This window comes from Stylophora pistillata, chromosome 2, assembly GCF_964205215.1.
Source record: "Stylophora pistillata chromosome 2, jaStyPist1.2, whole genome shotgun sequence".
NCBI classification, from domain to species: Eukaryota; Metazoa; Cnidaria; class Anthozoa; order Scleractinia; family Pocilloporidae; genus Stylophora; species Stylophora pistillata.
This window is the reverse complement of record NC_142520.1, coordinates 47,392,497-47,410,390: the sequence shown is the minus strand read 5'-3', so window position 1 is coordinate 47,410,390 and position 17,894 is coordinate 47,392,497. Positions and strand designations below refer to the sequence as shown.

The 17,894-nt window shown below is 39.5% G+C and overlaps 2 protein-coding genes across 2 annotated transcripts in view; both read left to right on the top strand.

The window, feature by feature from the left end:
• LOC111345368 (uncharacterized) overlaps positions 1-17,894 on the top strand; it is a 234,642-nt gene that overhangs the window by 160,226 nt on the left and 56,522 nt on the right. The window lies entirely within an intron of this gene.
• On the top strand, positions 2,192-3,213 carry LOC148739947 (uncharacterized). The gene is made up of 2 exons (XM_088749613.1): positions 2,192-2,560; positions 2,956-3,213. The coding sequence occupies exons 1-2, from the start codon at positions 2,360-2,362 to the stop codon at positions 3,211-3,213; spliced, it is 459 nt and encodes a 152-aa protein (XP_088605739.1). The 5' UTR covers positions 2,192-2,359.

The following is a 17,894-nucleotide window of genomic DNA, read 5'->3' as shown; positions in this document are numbered from 1 at the left end:
TTTCTACTCAATTTTGACTTAACACTCTTGGGAGTGAAGGGCTCAACTGTAGTTGAATAATTGATTTTTTGAATTAAAATCTTGCTGTAACTGTAAGAATAAATTGTGATGAAGTTATCCTCAACTGCAGACTAAGCAGCTGTTTATCTTTTTTTTGTTGGGCTCGCAGCATGTCAAACGTGATTAAAATAATCCTGAAATCTTCAGCTTATTGATAGATTTATTTCATTGTAAAGCGTAAGCTTAAAAAAAAATGGCATGCAAGTGACCGAAAGGATTCTCAGTTTTGGTCACGTACCGAATATCGCAGTTTGAACTCACCACAAACTTTCAAAATCATACCTTTATAAATGGCCGCTCGACCCTTGTACCGGCCAGTCGATATGTGAACAGTTGTCCCTTCTTTTAACTCCACGGCGCCAACGACTTGCTTTTCATTTATACCATTCACGACGTTCTCGTTTTTCCATTGAACAACGGTAAAACCCATCTTTAGAGATGCTATGTTAAGCAAATCAGTCGAGAAAAGAAATAGCTTAACACACGAGCGATCAACCGGTGAAGAGTACATTCAGAGACGAGCGCGAAATGGATATTTTTTTGTGTTTCCGATCACGGGCATGATCACATGGATACTTTTGGAATTGTCATTGGCTTGTAAAGAGAATCCGCTGGCTTGCCTGATTGCAGTCTCAAGTAGTCTCCCTCGCAGCCGTTTTTTTTGGATGTCACGCAACGCTCCCCCAAAAGAAGATCTTTTGGGGAGCGTTGCGTGACATCTCGAGAGGACCACGCGAAATTTTTGCTGATTCCTCTGATCTGTACTCTGCTGTTGGATGATGGATTAATCTTGGATCCATGTTTTGAAGATGATATAAATAATTATGTGAACTCACTCTATGTAGAAATAATCGAAAAGAATCGAACGTACTACAAATGAACGGTTTGTGGCCAAAAGTTGTCAAGGAAACAAAGAATTGAAACCCCGACTCGAGTTGTGTTCACGGCAAAGGTGAGAAATAACAGAAGCCAATCAGAACTTTGAATGCGACTGCAAACGTGTTTTACCCTCATTATTACAAAAGATGGATACCACCTTAGGAAGTATGAGAGAAACCAAGGTGATCAGTGTACCAGAACCCAAATCAACGAAGGTTGACCGTAACAAGCGTTAAGCAACACGTTCCAACATGGCCATCTCGCGCCCGATTCCTTAGTCTCTCCCTTCCAGTGAACTAGCAGTGGTGCCAATAGAGTCAAGTGCGTCTCATAACGAACAAACATTTGTACAAGAGAAGAAAGCGACTATGGTGAGTTGGAATTCTAACCTACAAGTGGATGTGCATATTCCGAAGCGTTCCCATGTTTATGATTATGTTTGTATTTCGCTCATTTGGCTATTATCAACTTCCCTATGACTGCAATGTGACCATGACAGTTCTTTTGGATGTTCTTGTGAGATGGGCTGCAGACTATGACCTAACTCCTCTACTATATCTACAGTTTGACAACTGTGTTGGAGAAAACAAGAACCGGTTCATGTTTGGTCTACTAGCACTCCTTGTTGAAGAGGATATTTTTGTGGTTTGTGGAGCTTAGAACTCCTACATTGCACAGAGTAGACTCTTGAACTCTTTCATGATAATCTTATTTTTATTAAAGTGCTGCAATAAGCTAAGTTCCCTGCTAGCAGAGTTCACTTTTTCCTTTGTGGCTTTTAGATGGGCAAAAGGATAAAAGAATAACTTTATCAGTTTTAAGTGACATTAAATCCAAAGCAGCCTTAATTTACAAAGCAATAACACAAAGAGTTGATCAATCAACAGAGTCAGTAATGTAGTAAGAGCTGCAGTTTGTTTGTGAACTGCACATCAGAGTAAACTTTCTCCCAGTGGGTCATACTCATGAGGATATTGATGCTTTTTTTGGTGTTTATTCGAAGCACTTGGATAAGCTGAATTTTTATACAGTTCCAGGTAATAAACAATGACAAGAGATATCATAACGTTACATGTAGGTTAGTGCTTTTGTTAATTATTGTTTTATTATTGCAATCTTGATGTGCCAGTTTTTTAGGTTAAATGCAGCCATAGTTAAGCAGAGAAAAAACATTGGGCCTGATGCCACTCATTTATATTCACTTATATTTGCCTTGATAAATGAATTAGAATTTAAGAGGGGCATCAATCTGTCAGCACACTCTTATTTCAAAAGTAGAGGGTGTGTGAGATAAGGAGGGCATATAGAGAAAAACTTACAAGCTATACTGTGCATGTGTTAGCAGTGCAATGTAATTCTAAATTTCATCAACTTGAATTCTCCCCATGGTACAGAATTACTCAAGGCACTGGAAGATTGTATGAAGCATCCCACTCCCAAGCCACTTATGCTGCAGATTGTCTATGACATAAAGTCATGGATTTCAGATCATGCAGAGGAACTAGATGAGCACACAGTTCCAAAGTGCTTTAAATTTAAGTTAAACAGTGAAGGGAAAGCTACAATGCACTACAGAAAGTGGAGCCATGAGCGGTGGCAAGGGCCAATTGTAATCCTCAAGGTGTGCACATCATTTTTTGTGTCCTTCCTTTGTTTTCTTCTCTTCAATGTTGTTGGGACCAAAAAGTCTGTCTAGAGCTTCAAACTTTTGACTAAAATTGATTTGAGAAACTGAACTGGATTAAAGAGGAAAATTGAAATTTGCAGTTTGAATGCTGTGTATTTATGTAATGTGCAAAACAATATAAAATGACCAGTAAAATTGTGTGGTACGTGAAGGAAATTCTTTGCTGAAATTATTTTTGCACTTGTTTGGATAAGGAGAATGTAAAACCTGTAACCATGCTACAATCACCAGACTACTTTGATACTTTCAGTTCTGATGTTTCTATTATGCCAGTATCTAAGCATTTATCTTGTTTGCTAACTTTTTTCTTTTTGCATTTGATTGAACAGAGCATGCCTCATGGAAAGCCTAATCTTGTAATTCCTTCCCTGGCCAAATTGGATTTGGAGGCATTAAAGAGAGATATACTTAGCAAGTATCAACAGAATATGCCTCAAGCAGCATCAGATTGTTGGAGAAGTTGGCTGGAAAATGTTGAGAGAGAAATAGCAGCAGTGCCTGATCATTATGATTGGCTAGTGGATACACTGAAAACTGCCTGCTGGAAAAACTGCACCGCCACCTTTGGCTGCCCAAATCCCAAATGATCTCTTAGAGCTTAGGGAAAGAGAAATGCAGCCTACCCAAGAAGTGAGTACATGATGAGAACTGCAATAAGATTAAATATTGCTCCCAGAGCTATGGGAAAAGGCAGGGTCTGAAATTGCGCATTCCTGGTCACCAATGCAACTAAAAACTTTGCAATGGCGACCAGAATTTCACAATTGGCCGCCAGCGGGCGATTGACTATTTCATGCCATGATAATTATACAAACAATAACTTTGATTTTCAGCCAAATTGATTAAATGTGTGGCTTGTGTCTCGCTGCAAAGGAAAAATTTTATTGTCACTTTTTGGCGACTACATTTTTCCATATTGCAACTGAAAAAAAAAATCCAGTCGCCAGTTGGCGCCTGCCAAAAAATGTTAATTTTGGACCCTGAAAGGGCCATTTGATACTAATTTGTGAGTTTTTAGGCAATTTTTTTAATTCCTTTGGGGGAAATTTTGAATTAAGTTCTGCCAAGAATTATTCAGCATACCACACATCCAATTATGGGACTTTTTATTTACATGTATCATTGTGTTATCAACACCAGCAATGGTGAATGTATTTGATAATATCATGCGTAAGAAGATGCTATGCAATAGCATCATTTATGCTTTTGATATTTAAACTTTTCAGATTTACACTGGCCGATATAGAAACCCCAGAGAAAAGGAAGCACCAGTGGAGATGGTGGATGATGATTTTTTTACCTCACTGGAAGTTGGCTGCTTTGTGGCCTTGTATTTTAGAAACTATGAAAAGGAGCCAGTGATAGGAAAAGTCATTTCCATCGAGGATAACTGTTTTGAAGTGCACTATTGGAAAGGGACATATCTAGGGAATTGGTCTCCTCGGCATATACCCCACAGAAGAGCACAACCATGGGTGGAAAGGCTGCCTAAAACATGTATTGTTTGCAGTTTTTTCCAGCTCACTGAGGACAGCAAACTTTTGCCATCGACGAGAAATTTTCTAAAAGATCGGTATAATGCACTTCAAAACTCAAGATCATGAATAATGCATTACCATTGTCTTGTTCATTCTAGTTTGACTAAATTATCTTTAAATAATGTACATGCAAATATGTTTAACTGTTTCAAACAATTTTGTGAAAACAAGGGAAACCTAAAAGCACTACCTTGTCCTTGCCTCTGGACTGCAATACAGTACATAAAGTAGAAATATTTCTTGTGTGAATACCATTATTAGTTTGTAAATAGTTTTAAACATTTGTTAGAGAATTCTTAGATTGGCTTAATAAGACATGATTATTTAAGTCATCCAAGAAGTTGTGATTTTGGGAGTGTAAAGGAATATTCAGTCAATCTGCAATGTATGACCATCCTGTGAGGGCCTCAGAATTTCTGCAACATACCATCATTTCGGGTGGCCTAAGATTTCTTCAGTTTCAATATTTGAGGGGGTTGCAGAATTTCTGCGGCATGCAGTCACAAATAGGGCTGCAGAATTTCTGTGGCATGCAGTCACAAATGGGGCTGTAGAATTTCTGTGGTATGTGGTCATAAAGGGGGGCTGCAGAATTTCTGCAGCATGTAGTCACAAATGGGGCTTAAGAATTTATGTGGCATGTGGTCTCAAGGGGGGCTGCAGAATATCTGCAGCATGCGGTCACAAAGGGGACTGCAGAATTTCTGCAGCATGCAGTCACAAATGAGGCCGCAGAATTTCAGCGGCATGTGGTCAAAAATGAGGCTGCAGAATTTCTGCGGCATGCGGTCACAAAGGGGGCTGCAGAATTTCTGTGGCATGTGGTCACAAAGAGGGGCTGCAGAATTTCTGCAGCATGTGGTCACAAGGGGGGCTGCAGAGTTTCTGTGGCATGTGGTCACAAATGAGGCTGCAGAATTTCTGCGGCATGCGGTCACAAAGGAGGCTGCAGAATTTTTGCGGCATGCAGTCACAAAGGGGGCTTCAGAATTTCTGTGGCATGCGGTCACAAATGAGACTGCAGAATTTCTGCGGCATGCAGTCAGAAAGGGGGCTGCAGAATTTTTGCGGCATGCGGTCACAAAGAGGGCTTCAGAATTTCTGTTGCATGTGGTCACAAAGTGGGGCTGCAGAGTTTCTCCAGCATGCAGTCACAAAGGAGGGCTGCAGAATTCCATCGGCATGTGGTCAGAAATGAGGCTGCAGAATTTCTGCGGCAGGTGGTTACAAAGGGGGCTTCAGAATTTCTGTGGCATGTGGTCACAAAGGGGGGCTGCTGAATTTCTGCAGCATGCAGTCACAAGGGGGGCTGCAGAATTCATGCGGCATGTGGTCACAAATGAGGCTGCAGAATTTTTGCGGCAGGTGGTCACAAATGAGGCAGCAGAATTTCTGTGGCATGCGGTCACAAAGGGGGCTACACAATTTCTGCGGCATGCGGTCACAAAGAGGGCTGCAGAATTTCTGCGGCATGCGGTCACAAAGGGGGTTGCAGAATTTCTGTGGCGTGGGGTCACGAAGGGGGCTGCAGAATTTTTGCGGCATGCGGTCACAAATGAGGCTGCAGAATTTCTGTGGCATGTGGTCACAAAGGGGGCTACACAATTTCTGTGGCATGCGGTCACAAAGAGGGCTGCAGAATTTCTGCAGCATGCGGTCACAAAGGGGGTTGCAGAATTTCTGTGGCGTGTGGTCACAAAGGGGGCTGCAGAATTTCTGCGGCATGCGGTCACAAAGAGGGCTGCAGAATTTCTGCGGCATGCGGTCACAAAGGGGGTTGCAGAATTTCTGCGGCGTGTGGTCACAAAGGGGGCTGCAGAATTTCTGCGGCATGCGGTCACAAAGAGGGCTGCAGAATTTCTGCGGCATGCGGTCACAATGGGGGCTGCAGAATTTCTGCGGGATGCGGTCACAAAGGGGGCTGCAGAATTTCTGCGGCATGCGGTCACAAAGGGGGCTGCACAATTTCTGTGGCATGCTGTCACAAAGATGGCTGCAGGATTTTTGCGGCATGTGGTCACAAAGGGGGCTGCAGAGTGTCTGCACCACCCATTTATGTGGGCAGTAGAAATGTAAACTACACTACTCAACCGAAATTACTGACATATTGAACTACTTTTTTATCGGACGTACTCCACATTGCAGAAATAAATATCTTAATTACTTTTAAAATTTTGTCCGTGAAAACTCGATATTTTAAATGATTTCTAAAAGCGTGCCGACAAAAGCTACAGCTTTGTGATTAAAAAAGCTATTTTGGAAAAACGCAAAATATTTTGGAAAGTGTTAACATCGAGGCCTATTTATTGCAGCAGTAAGTAATGGGAGAAGGGAGAAAAGGCATGTGTAAAGCATTCAGCTGCCTTTAAGCGCTTTACACGTACACACACAAGAATAAGTCTCAATTGTTTTTGTCCCGGATTAATGTTCGTAATCCTATCTTAGCTCTCCATATATGACTTACGTCATTTTCGAGCAGACACAGTTTCTGCACCATCTTGACAAGCGCAATTTAATCAATACCCCTTTATGTTACTTTTGTTAGGTCGTTAAACAATAACCAGTTGGAGAAATTACCATCAGGTATTTTCAGTAACAATACCCAGCTGTGGGGGCTGTAAGTTTAGAGTCTGTGTTATTTGTGTAAGGAACGGGTCAAATCCATCGCGCATTGGTAAGAGTACCAGTTAAATATGAGAAGCAACGTCTTAGGCCCAAATGAAATCAGCCATGAAGTAGAAATATTCTGTTACGTAGACGGGGATTTTATTTTTTCCCAGCAAGTACAACGGTTGAAGCAAGTGGAGGGAGGAGGGTGGGGAGAGAGAGGGAGCGAAGTTAGGTCCAATGCCACCTCTGGACCCCATGCTCCTGCGCGATTCCTGTCCTCACTTCTGTTGAACACCACATGCCATTCTCGTATATATAAATATATAATTAAATTTTGCTCGCCATGGACGTTATCAAAGAGTACTTGTGAAAGAAATTTGTCATTGAAACTTTAATGGACCAGAATTTCGTTTCATAGTTTTTTTTTTTTAACTCTACTTGTCAAATACTACACTCCAAAATCTAGCCTTTTACAATTTTTCCCACTTAAAACTTCCTTGGTCAAAAACCGTCAAAGTTTTTTTGAAAAGAAAATGTAGTAAAAACCAAAGAAAGTAGTCCATACTATGAAGTGATATTCTCTAAACTCCATACAACAAATCGAAACAGGGTCAGGTCAATAAACAGTGAGGCACTCCTCAATTTAACTATTCTTTTATCTTTGCGGTATGGAAGTCAAAAGTACCTGCTCGTAACGCCTACGGTGTTTAACTTGCAAAAGAAAGGTATCAAAATGTTATGAATTATTTAGTTAGTTCAATACGACTAAGCCATTCCTTCATATTTAGTAAAGGGTTGAAAAGGCTACTCAAAATCAATAGGAAAACTACTTTAAAAAACAGGCGAACTCAGATTTTATAGGCGCGTAATGATGCTTAAAGGACCGATTACAAAGCCAATAAAAACAGAAGTAAACATTGTCTGTAATTAACCGTAAGATAAATATATCTTATTAACCAAGCGCGAGGGCAGTACTGGGAGAATATCGGCCCGAGGTCTTGACAGTACGGACCTCGCTGCGCTCGGTCCGTGCAAAAAAGACCGAGGGCCGATATTCTTCCAGTACGGTCCCGAGCAAGCTTGGTTAATAACAGATTTATTATAAAAAGAACGTAAAGACAGCAGAGTGACAATAACTCTCAAAAAAGAAACAACAACTTTGAGTTTAGATTTACAAGGCATGTTTCGACATCCTGGCTGTAATGTCAGTTATATTGGTGAGACCACTCGCCACATTTGTACACGAGTTCGTGAGCACCTCTTGTCGGACAAAACTTCGCATATTTACAAACACCTGCAATCATCACGGGCCTGTCTTGACTCTTGTGATACTGAATGTTTCACGATCTTAGATTCTGTCGCTTCAAAATAACAAATTAAGATCAACGATGCATTGCATATTAAGTGGGAAAAACCTATCCTCAATCAGCAATTGAAACATCTAGAATTGTCTCTTTCCTTTTAATTATGTTGTTCCTTGGTCTTTTAATTTATTTTTATTATTATTACATCTATTTTTTTTATTTATCTATTTATTTTTTGATCTAGTCAAGCGCGCGCTATTTACATCTTTCGCGCTTTAAACATTCAAATGTAACGTAAGCCCTGACACGTAGTTTGTAGCGTACCTTAATTTAAATTCAAATATACAACAGTTAAATGCTCATTTGCAACTGAAGATGACATGAGAATGTCGAAACATGTCTTGTAAATTTAAACTCAAAGTTGTTGTTTCTTTTTTGAGAGATTTATTATACGACTGAAGTTCAAAGGGACACAAGTACGGTATCATTCGGGACCATTCGGGACAGGGCCCGGTCCAATACTTAGAGAATATTGGACCGGCAATAAAGCATTTTGATTGGTTGATTTTAGTTTTTGGCCCTCTGACTGCCCGAGTCGTGCAATAAAAGATACATATCCTATGTTACATAAACGAAAAACTGTGTAATGAAAATTTACAGTAATATACTATGGCCAAAATTAAATGATGTAACTATAACAGGTTGTGTTCACAAATTAGTCTATTTACAAATGTGTTCATGAATCGTTCTGTGTTAAATTAGGTAATACTTAAAAAGGAGATCTATTTCATTCTGGTCATATTGTTCCTTTTTCAAAGTTCTTAACATATGGAGGCACTTGTTAGCCTTAACTAGTTTGACCTTAACATGAGAACTAAACTTACAATCACTCTGACGTGTGACTCCGGGTAAGCACAATTGATTACGTTCTGAAATGCAATTGACTGGATTATAGGTGTCCTTGCTCGATTTTTTTCTAATTACAAGCTCTTTGCATTTACTAGGATTACATGAGATACGATTATCTGGTGACCAATTCAAAAACACATTTAATAAGGCTACAGAGGTATAAGTATTGCCTAGTACCGGTGTAACAATTGTCGAATCATAAGCATATTTGAATAACGCAGAGAATCCATCATATGTAGTTTCAAGATCGTTAAAAAAATATTAAAGAGATGGGAGCCACTAATACTATCTTGTGTAGTACCCTTATTGATGGCTTTCCACCTAGAATGATATTTACCAGACAAAATGCGTTGCTGTCTACCGGATAAGAAACTGTGATACCAATTAACAAGATAGAGAGATACACGTAATTGTTTAAGCTTTGTGGACAAGAGATTATGTTTCACCGCACAGGTTTACAGTTATTATCATCTAGGTATTTGCAAATCTGGTGCTGGATAGCTTGGAGCACAGATGTGCAATTCCCACCCTCTATACGCGAATTATACATATCGTTCTCTGCATAACTATGTTTAGGCGGTTGATAGACTCCGCACACAAAAAATCTATGCCCCGTAGGAAGCAGATAGTTATGCAAATTAATTCCTAAAGCCTTGAGAGATAAACATCCACAACAGATAGGTTTTTCTTGACGTAAACAGCGACGCCGCCCTTGTTCCTCGAATCAAGTCCTGACCAGTTCTTATCCTTCCCTGTAACTACAATTAACTTATCACCGACGGTAAAGTGATCCTGTCGGCAGAAAGGACCACAAGCAGATCCGATCGCTATGGCTCTTTACACTCTTAGCATCTAGCCTTTAATCGCAGGTCTAAAGAAGGTGTCCATGGTAAAGCGGTCCCGGCTCGCCGACGATACGGATGGGGCAGGCTCTGCAACAGAAATCAAGAGAGGGTGGGGCACGTTGAGTAGCCTGGGGTCTAGATCTTGGATCCGTCAAGAGTCCCAATTATGGCTCTTGTTCCGTTTCAAATGACAGGAACTGCTGGATTATCGCAAAGGTACACAAGAAATAAGTTAGTGAGAAGTTGCCTGATTGGTGACTTACCTCCTAAGAACACTGCCCGACAGGCAGGATCTACTAGAGCCACTGGAGAATGAAATATCTCAGGTGCTTATTCTGCAATAACTGAACACAGGTGTAATCACTTAAATAAGAACATCTTTGTGCTCCCAGTCCGCCTGGGAGGCCTGTGCCATGGAAACCTAAGACGGGAAGCAAGTCAGAAGTAAGTTTCACTAGTCAAAGTGACAGCGCCCCTCGTTAAGCATACCACATCTCAAACACACCAGCTACAAGACGAGTTATTAGTAAGTTGGCACAAAACGCTGTCAATCGCGAAAGAGCAGAAGAACTCATAAGCAGGACAGAGAAGATTAGTGCGAGGGAACCACCAGAGAACAGGCCCCCGGCCAGAATGTTACTGTCTCTCGCGAAATATACTTACAGCGCCCAGTTTATCATCGAGCGCAATACCAATTTGCATGAAAGACAGGAGTAACTTTTCCATATGTTGACTCTGTAGTTTCGCGAATAGTTCATCAGATTATTCACGCTCTAGATCAGCTTCCTTTCTTCAGAGCATCTAAAATTGCCATTTTACAAAGCAAATTCGATAATGGCCATCGAAAACGCACAAAACGAACTTTGGTACAGTACTATGAGTTTGTTCATTGAACCCTTATGCTGGCAAGTGCATGCTGACTCGATGTTCAAGAGCACCGAGGAGAGTCTCTATCAATGCAGTGAATACTTAATTTCACGTCCAGACAACAGAGTGAAATTTCAGATTTAAGGCTTTAAGTCTAGAGGTGTTTTTGATAGTTCACATGCACTCTTGGACCCCCAGCTCGCTATATACACTATCTAAAAAAAGGCTTCTGAAGGAAATTTATACAAGAAAACTTGCTAGAGTACACCTCCGGATTCCGTGGACTCATACTATAACTTTTTCTGTGGTAAGTTTCCTTGCTCAAAAACTGTATTGTCTGCCTATTTAAAAAAAAAAAATAAAGCGAAGCATAGAATAGCATTGATCTCCAACGCAGTGCAATAAATCGAACATAAGTACGGTGCAGTAGTCATTAATTTATCACTTTTGCAAATTTGTGGTATAAAAGTCAAAATGCTAGCCTCTAACACCAACAATCCTCCTTAGGGGAGGATATTGTCGTGCAGCAAATCGGTTACTTTTATGTTCAAAGCAAATTGAAGGGACAAGAAGTGGACTGAGAAACGATATCCTTTTCACGAAGCCCTCAATAGAGCTGTCTTGCATTCCTCTCCAGAAAAACCGTAATCCCCTTTTGGCAGAGGTTATGATCATCACTTTTGAAAGAAGGCTACAATTTTGAATTAGGCGATAAGATCACAACTTCTTTCGCACAAGATAAATATTAGATATGCAACGCTCCTAAGCATTTTTACCGTCATGAAATATCCCAAGAGCTGTGAATACTTTTTCAGTGTACACAAGAAAATATAGAAGATAGATTTATCAGGTTTGAATGCCGTTTATAACAAAGCAAAATCTTCAAGGATGAATTGTAAACCGTTACGTACCGTGAATACAGACATACTATAAAAAATCTAATGAAGAGTGTAGACAAAGATTTACATAACAGGCTAAATGTCAGTAACTTTCGACAAAAGTAGTCTAAAAAACCCTAGTTTGAATTAATAAACAAAACCGCTGGGATAAGTTGTAATAAAGTGACTAAGATCCCTTGAAGTCTCGATACAAGGCACTAGGCGATGCTCTGAACATCCAGCGCTCTCTTCATTCTCTTTAGACAACTTCCTCACTAAGACAAAATGATCTCCCATTACTTTGCTGGGTCCTCACCCGGAGTTTGACTAATGGTCGTGGGTCGTGGGTACAAGTCGTGGGTCGTGGGTGTGGGTGTGGGTGTGGGTGTGGGTAAAAGTCGTGGATGTGGTTAATACTTAATAATAAAAATAACCATTTAAAATATTAAATATAATAATACATAGATTTTATACAACCCTGTCATTCATTAATTTAACTGTTCTTTCTTCTAGTTATTTTATTTTGTTTATTCAATTTACCCTACTTTACGTCTATTTTTATCTGTTATCACACTGTCAATGAAATTAGTTTCAGTTTCGCGACGCATTCCGAGATCTCGTTTGATAACAAAGGGAAGAGAGATAAATCTTGTAATTACACACTGTGTACGCGTTTTTGGAGCTGTGCGGTCTGCGTTCTGCGTTTTCGAGGTCTGTGTTAACGAGACACCTGAGTTGCTTTGTACGATTGTACCAAAAATGATTTCATATAGTAGAAGTACTATAACGTTAAAAATGCGATAGCGCTCGTGAATTCTATATTTGCGGCTAAAGTCAGGGTCCAAGGAACAGAAATTGCGAGATCTCGTCTGATAACATCGATGACAAAAGAAGGATTGATAAATCTGGTAATTACACACTGTAAACACAAAGGAAAACTGATTGTGCACAAGTCGACTGACTCAAAAGTCACACACATAACCTCTGCAAGACTGCTCCGGCTCGACAGTGGAGGATCGTAAACGCGATATTTTCAATAACAATTCAACTTCAATGTTTCCATAGCAGTTTCGCTTACGCATTCCGTGATCTCGTTTGATAACGAGTTTGACTAATGGTCGTGGGTCGTGGGTCGTGGGTACAAGTCGTGGGTCGTGGGTGTGGGTGTGGGTGTGGGTGTGGGTGTGGGTAAAAGTCGTGGGTGTGGTTAATACTTAATAATAAAAATAACCATTTAAAATATTAAATATAATAATACATAAATTTTATACAACCCTATTCATTAATTCATTAATTTAACTGTTCTTTCTTCTAGTTATTTTATTTTGTTAACTCAATTTATCCTACTTTATGTCTATTTTTATCTGTTATCTCACTGTCAATGAAATTAGTTTCAGTTTCGCGACGCATTCCGAGATTTCGTTTGATAACAAAGGGAAGAGAGATAAATCTTGTAATTACACATTGTGTACACGTTTTTCGAGCTGTACGGTCTGCGGTCTGCGGTCTGCCTTCTGCGTTTTCGAGGTCTGTGTTAACGAGACACCTGAGTTGTTTTGTACGGTAGTACCAAAAATGATTTTATATAGTAGAAGTACTATAACGTTAAAATTGCGACAGCGCTCGTGAATTCTATATTTGCGGCTAAAGTCAGGGGCCAAGGAACAGAAATTCCGAGATCTCGTGTGACAACATCAATGACAAAAGAATGATAGATAGATCTGGTAATTACTCACTGTATACACAAAGGAAAACGATTGTGCACAAGTCGACTGACTCAAAAGGCGCAAACATAACCTCTTTCAGACTGGTAACTCGACAGTGGAGGATCGTAAACGCAATATTAGCTGTGGTCACACTACAGGGTTTTGTCCTAGGGAATCTTGACTTGTTGACAGTTTCCCTAGGGAAACTCAAATTTGCAAGTGTGACCAATTTTTGCCTAAGTAAATTACCTCGGGAAATTTTTGTCGTCTGGGGCTCGAAAACCGCAAGAGAACAAAATGATGAAACCCTGATTTTCTGAGACTCTCAATAGGCAAAAGACGAGAAAATGCTGTAGAGAAAAATGGAAGCACTCGTTGTTTAGTCCACAAATGTTCCTAAAATTTTTATGGAGCTGTTTCATAGGTCTCCAAACCCTTTAATAAGATCCTCGGTAAGACAAAGTTCTGTGTTCGCGATAATAGTATTCATACTACAGCCAATTTAGGCTGCAGCTACGGTTGTTCTTTACCAGTGCTAGTGACCCAATGATATCTAAGTGAAACGTTGACAGCTTTAAAGCTCAGAAAACTCTCTACAAAGATTGCTGGGGTTCGAAAGTAGTGAAATAAAACTCTATTTGTGGTTCTTTTATTTTGCGGGTGACCATGGGAAATGACCCTGTTCCTAAGCAGTCCTAGAGCTAATTAGTAATAAATGGTAGAGAGGGAGTCAAACAAATTTTTGGGGAACCCTTATAAGAAGGATGTAATCGAAGAGATTATGGATTAAAGTTTTAACAGACATCCACGAACGAAGAGCAAGATTTCGAAATATTTTGATTGCTTCTTACCAAAAAAATTTCTAGATACATGATAGTATTGATGATAATGATCACGCTTTAGGAATAATAAAGCAGCTAGCGCTGAATACTTGTTACACCTATTAACTGTCGTCATTTGTTGACAGGCGATTGGACAACAACCTGTTGGAGGACTTGACTAAAGACATATTCAATAACAATATCAAACTAGAATATCTGTAAGTTCCTAGTTTTAATCCCACTGACTTTGGAAAAGAAAGACGAGAAAAGATAAATATATAATTTCAGGGATAGTTGTAACAGTAAAAGCTTTACACTGGTTAAACTTTGTGGCCAAAGTCTCAAGTTTGTATTATTGTTTGATACATCAGTCTTAATAGACCCGTCAGCTTAGCTTGTGTTTCGTCTTACACGTAGAAGGACTATTTTTTAATTTTTTTCAACTGAGAAGAGTAGTTGTAAAACTTCTCTATTCTTTGACGCGTTTCGTCTAACTGTCGTGGACTTCTTCCGGGAGTTTTAGCTAAAACCGTGGCCCGCAAAATATAAATTCACCTTGCCTTACACATTTTAAATTATTCACAATTTGGCCTGTTCCTGTGCGTAAGCCCAGCCAGGCTTCTATGGTCATTCGTTCCACGTAACAGATCGGCTAACTTCGGCTTATAAATACAAGCGCTCAGTGATACTTGTAAAACTCCTTGAAGAAGTCTACGACAGACGAAACGCGTCGGAGAATAGAGAAGTTTAACAACTACTCTTAGCAGAAGTGCTGCTTACTAGTTTAGTTTTAAAAAAATAGTTTATACACATGAAGATGATTTATCTTCATAAAATAAGTTTAATCATTAATAACTAAGATATAGCCTAATTTCCTTTGGAGCATTACTGGTGAGAAAATCGAGGAGGGAGGGAGGAGAGGAGTGGACAGTAGAGAACTAGTTTTGCTTCCCAAAGAGTAGGACGTGTCGTTTCCTCGCTTAATCGTCCTCAATTTTAAATCTACCTGTCAAAATAAGTTTGTTAGTCACGCCGGAAGGTAAATAATAGGCCATCAATGACAAAACATCACAAGGTCTTAACCCACTGTGTGACAAGACAAAACACTTCAGTGCATCCATGCGAGACTGGGAGATTGGTGCTAGTAGCCAGAGGATGTAGACGTACATGTTAACGCTCCACCAAAAATTATTGGAATTTATTTTGATATATGCGCAAGCCAATCAATAGAAAGGCGAGGAGAGAAAGGTGTTCTAGTAAAGATAGTGCATCTCCAGAATAAAAGAAACTAAAAGACGTTTGTTTGAAGTGAAGGAAGGCACCTACGCTAAAAGCTTCGACATGGTGAGCAAGAGTGAGGACGAGAAAGCGTTATATCACCACACAGTAAAGTAGTAACCCGCCTAAAAAGTCTTGACACAATCGACGAAGCTCGAGAATGGCTTAAGAAAATAGAAGAAGACAATAGCAGATTTATCCAAGAAATTAACAAAGGTGTGAAATTTCTTAAGGAGGACATCAACACCCATTCAAAACACAAATCAACTGAAGAAGTATTATCACTACGCAAACAAGCTGGTTTACCAAGAAGCAAAAAGGCACAAAGGAGAACACCGAAGAAATGATCAGTTCCATCATAAAAGGAAATAGCGGACGCGCGGAAATTCAATTGCAACGGCTGCACATCAAATGGAAAAGTACCCCAAAGCCGTCAGAACCTAAGCCCAACTCTAACTCCCTTTCTCCGCTTTACCGAACGCCAGAGAAATTTGAAGCAGGCATAGAAAGAAAACGCCTTTTGCAATTCAGGAAAACGATATCGTAGAGTGCCGTCGTCATCAATTAAAGAAACTAAAGAGGGCAAGAGAAAATGGCCGCTCCGAACCGGAAAAGTTCTACTTGAACGGAGATCATATCCCACCTTAGCTTTATTTATTATAGGTATATCTACACTTGTATTTTCCCCTATTTGTTCAAATGTATCTTATCTATAATTAACGGGAGTTAAAGTTATTCAAACTCCTCATAGACTTAATCCACGGTGGCCCCTTAAAGTTATCACTAGCTATTAAATAGGTAAATGGACTAATGCTTTTTCGCAAAAGTAAAGACTTTGATTCTACCAATTTTTTTTAGATTTCCAAAGGCGATCGAGCTTCAAAAGCGATGTGAAAATGATGAAAGCACTTCCGGTTGCACTCCCTCGGCACAAAAGAGACGGAGCCAATTTTTTTGATTAAAACAAATATACCTTGGAAAGACTTTCGCGTCATTCTATATCAGCGCAAGTTAGATACCAAATTAAGAGAATTCCAATTTAGAGTTCTAAATGAAAATTATAATCTGCACAAACTGTCTCTAGACCCTGGTGTTTAGGCATCTTTTGGAACAGTTATGATGAATTCCTCAGGCATTTGTATGTACAATGCATCTCCTTGTCTAAGTTCTAGGATGAAATTGTGAATTGAAGCTCCACGTGCACGCTTGATTCAAATTATAGTTTTAACGATGAAAATATTCTATTTGGAAAGTCAGTCGTTGGGCTGTATATCAAAGGATATATAACATATTTTGAATACCATAATTCAAACGGGTAGGAAAACCGTTTATGAAAGCAAGAGGAGTTTGTTGAGAGCATCATTCAGTGTTTCCTAAGCAAAATGAAACATCGAAAATCCCAAGAGTATCAATGGAAATAGCTAATAAAAGGAGTGAATTAGATATCTTTCTCAAAAAAAAGAACAATGAAAATATTTGATGAACATTCCATTACTTTTTCCAAGTATTCCTTGCAAAATTTTTGAAACATATTTACATTAATGAACCTGTTAATAATATAAGTAATCATGTAGAATTCGTTTAATGTTAGCATTGTATATAGGATAATAGTTGTAGAATTTCACTGCAAGCAGCTCATGGTGAGTAATGTATCGTAATTGATATATTGTGGGTAATGTGTTGTAATGCAGTTTATGTATTGTAAGTAATATAGGTCGTAAGAGAAGATTTGCATTAAAAAAAAATCAAGACACAGTCTGGTCATATTTAGAGTGCGTGGGTTACTAATTTATTGTAGCTTGTTGCGTCAAAATGTTGTCTCAATGTGACTGGTTTTAAGGTTCTAAAAGAGTACAGGGTTTACAAGCACACCCAGATTTTCTATGCATTTAATCCTGCTTAAAAGACCAATTACGAAGCCAGTTGAAACAGAAATAAACATTGTAACTACTCTTAACTTATCACCGATGACAAAGAAATCGTGTCAGCAGAAGGCAGGAAAATCACATGAAGATCCGATTGCTATGACTCTATGTGCTCTTAGCATCCAGCCTCCGATGGTATGTCTACAGAAGGCGTCCACAGTAAAGCAGTGCTGGTCCGCCAATAATGTGGGTGGGGCATGCTAAGTACCATGGGTCCAGATTTTTGCTACCCTCCAAAAGACAACTACTTGATTATCGCAAAACTGGACAAGAAAGAAAGTGTGAAAGAAGTATTTAAGGAAAGGAGCATTAAAATAACATTTAAGGCGAAGAGAAATCTGGGCGCGGCAACAGGCTTACGAGAGTATCTAGAGGAATTCTTCAGTGAAAGTGTCTGATTGGGTCAGTAAAGTAGCTCAACTGGCAAAGTTTCCTCAGACACAGCTACAGGCACGTTCTGTCGCTTTCACATCGGCGACCTAGTACCTAGGAACACTGCCTGACAGATAGGATCTATTAATACCACTGAAAAATGCAATATCTCATGTACTTATATCTGTTATAACGGAACACAGGTGTAATAAGCT

What these genes read in the sequence shown, in the direction of transcription:
- LOC148739947 (XM_088749613.1), top strand. Translation starts at nt 2,360, where the DNA reads ATGAAGCATCCCACTCCCAAGCCACTTATGCTGCAGATTGTCTATGAC. An exon ending in GGCCAATTGTAATCCTCAAG is followed by an intron (nt 2,561 to 2,955) that starts GTGTGCACATCA and finishes TTGATTGAACAG; the next exon opens with AGCATGCCTCATGGAAAGCC.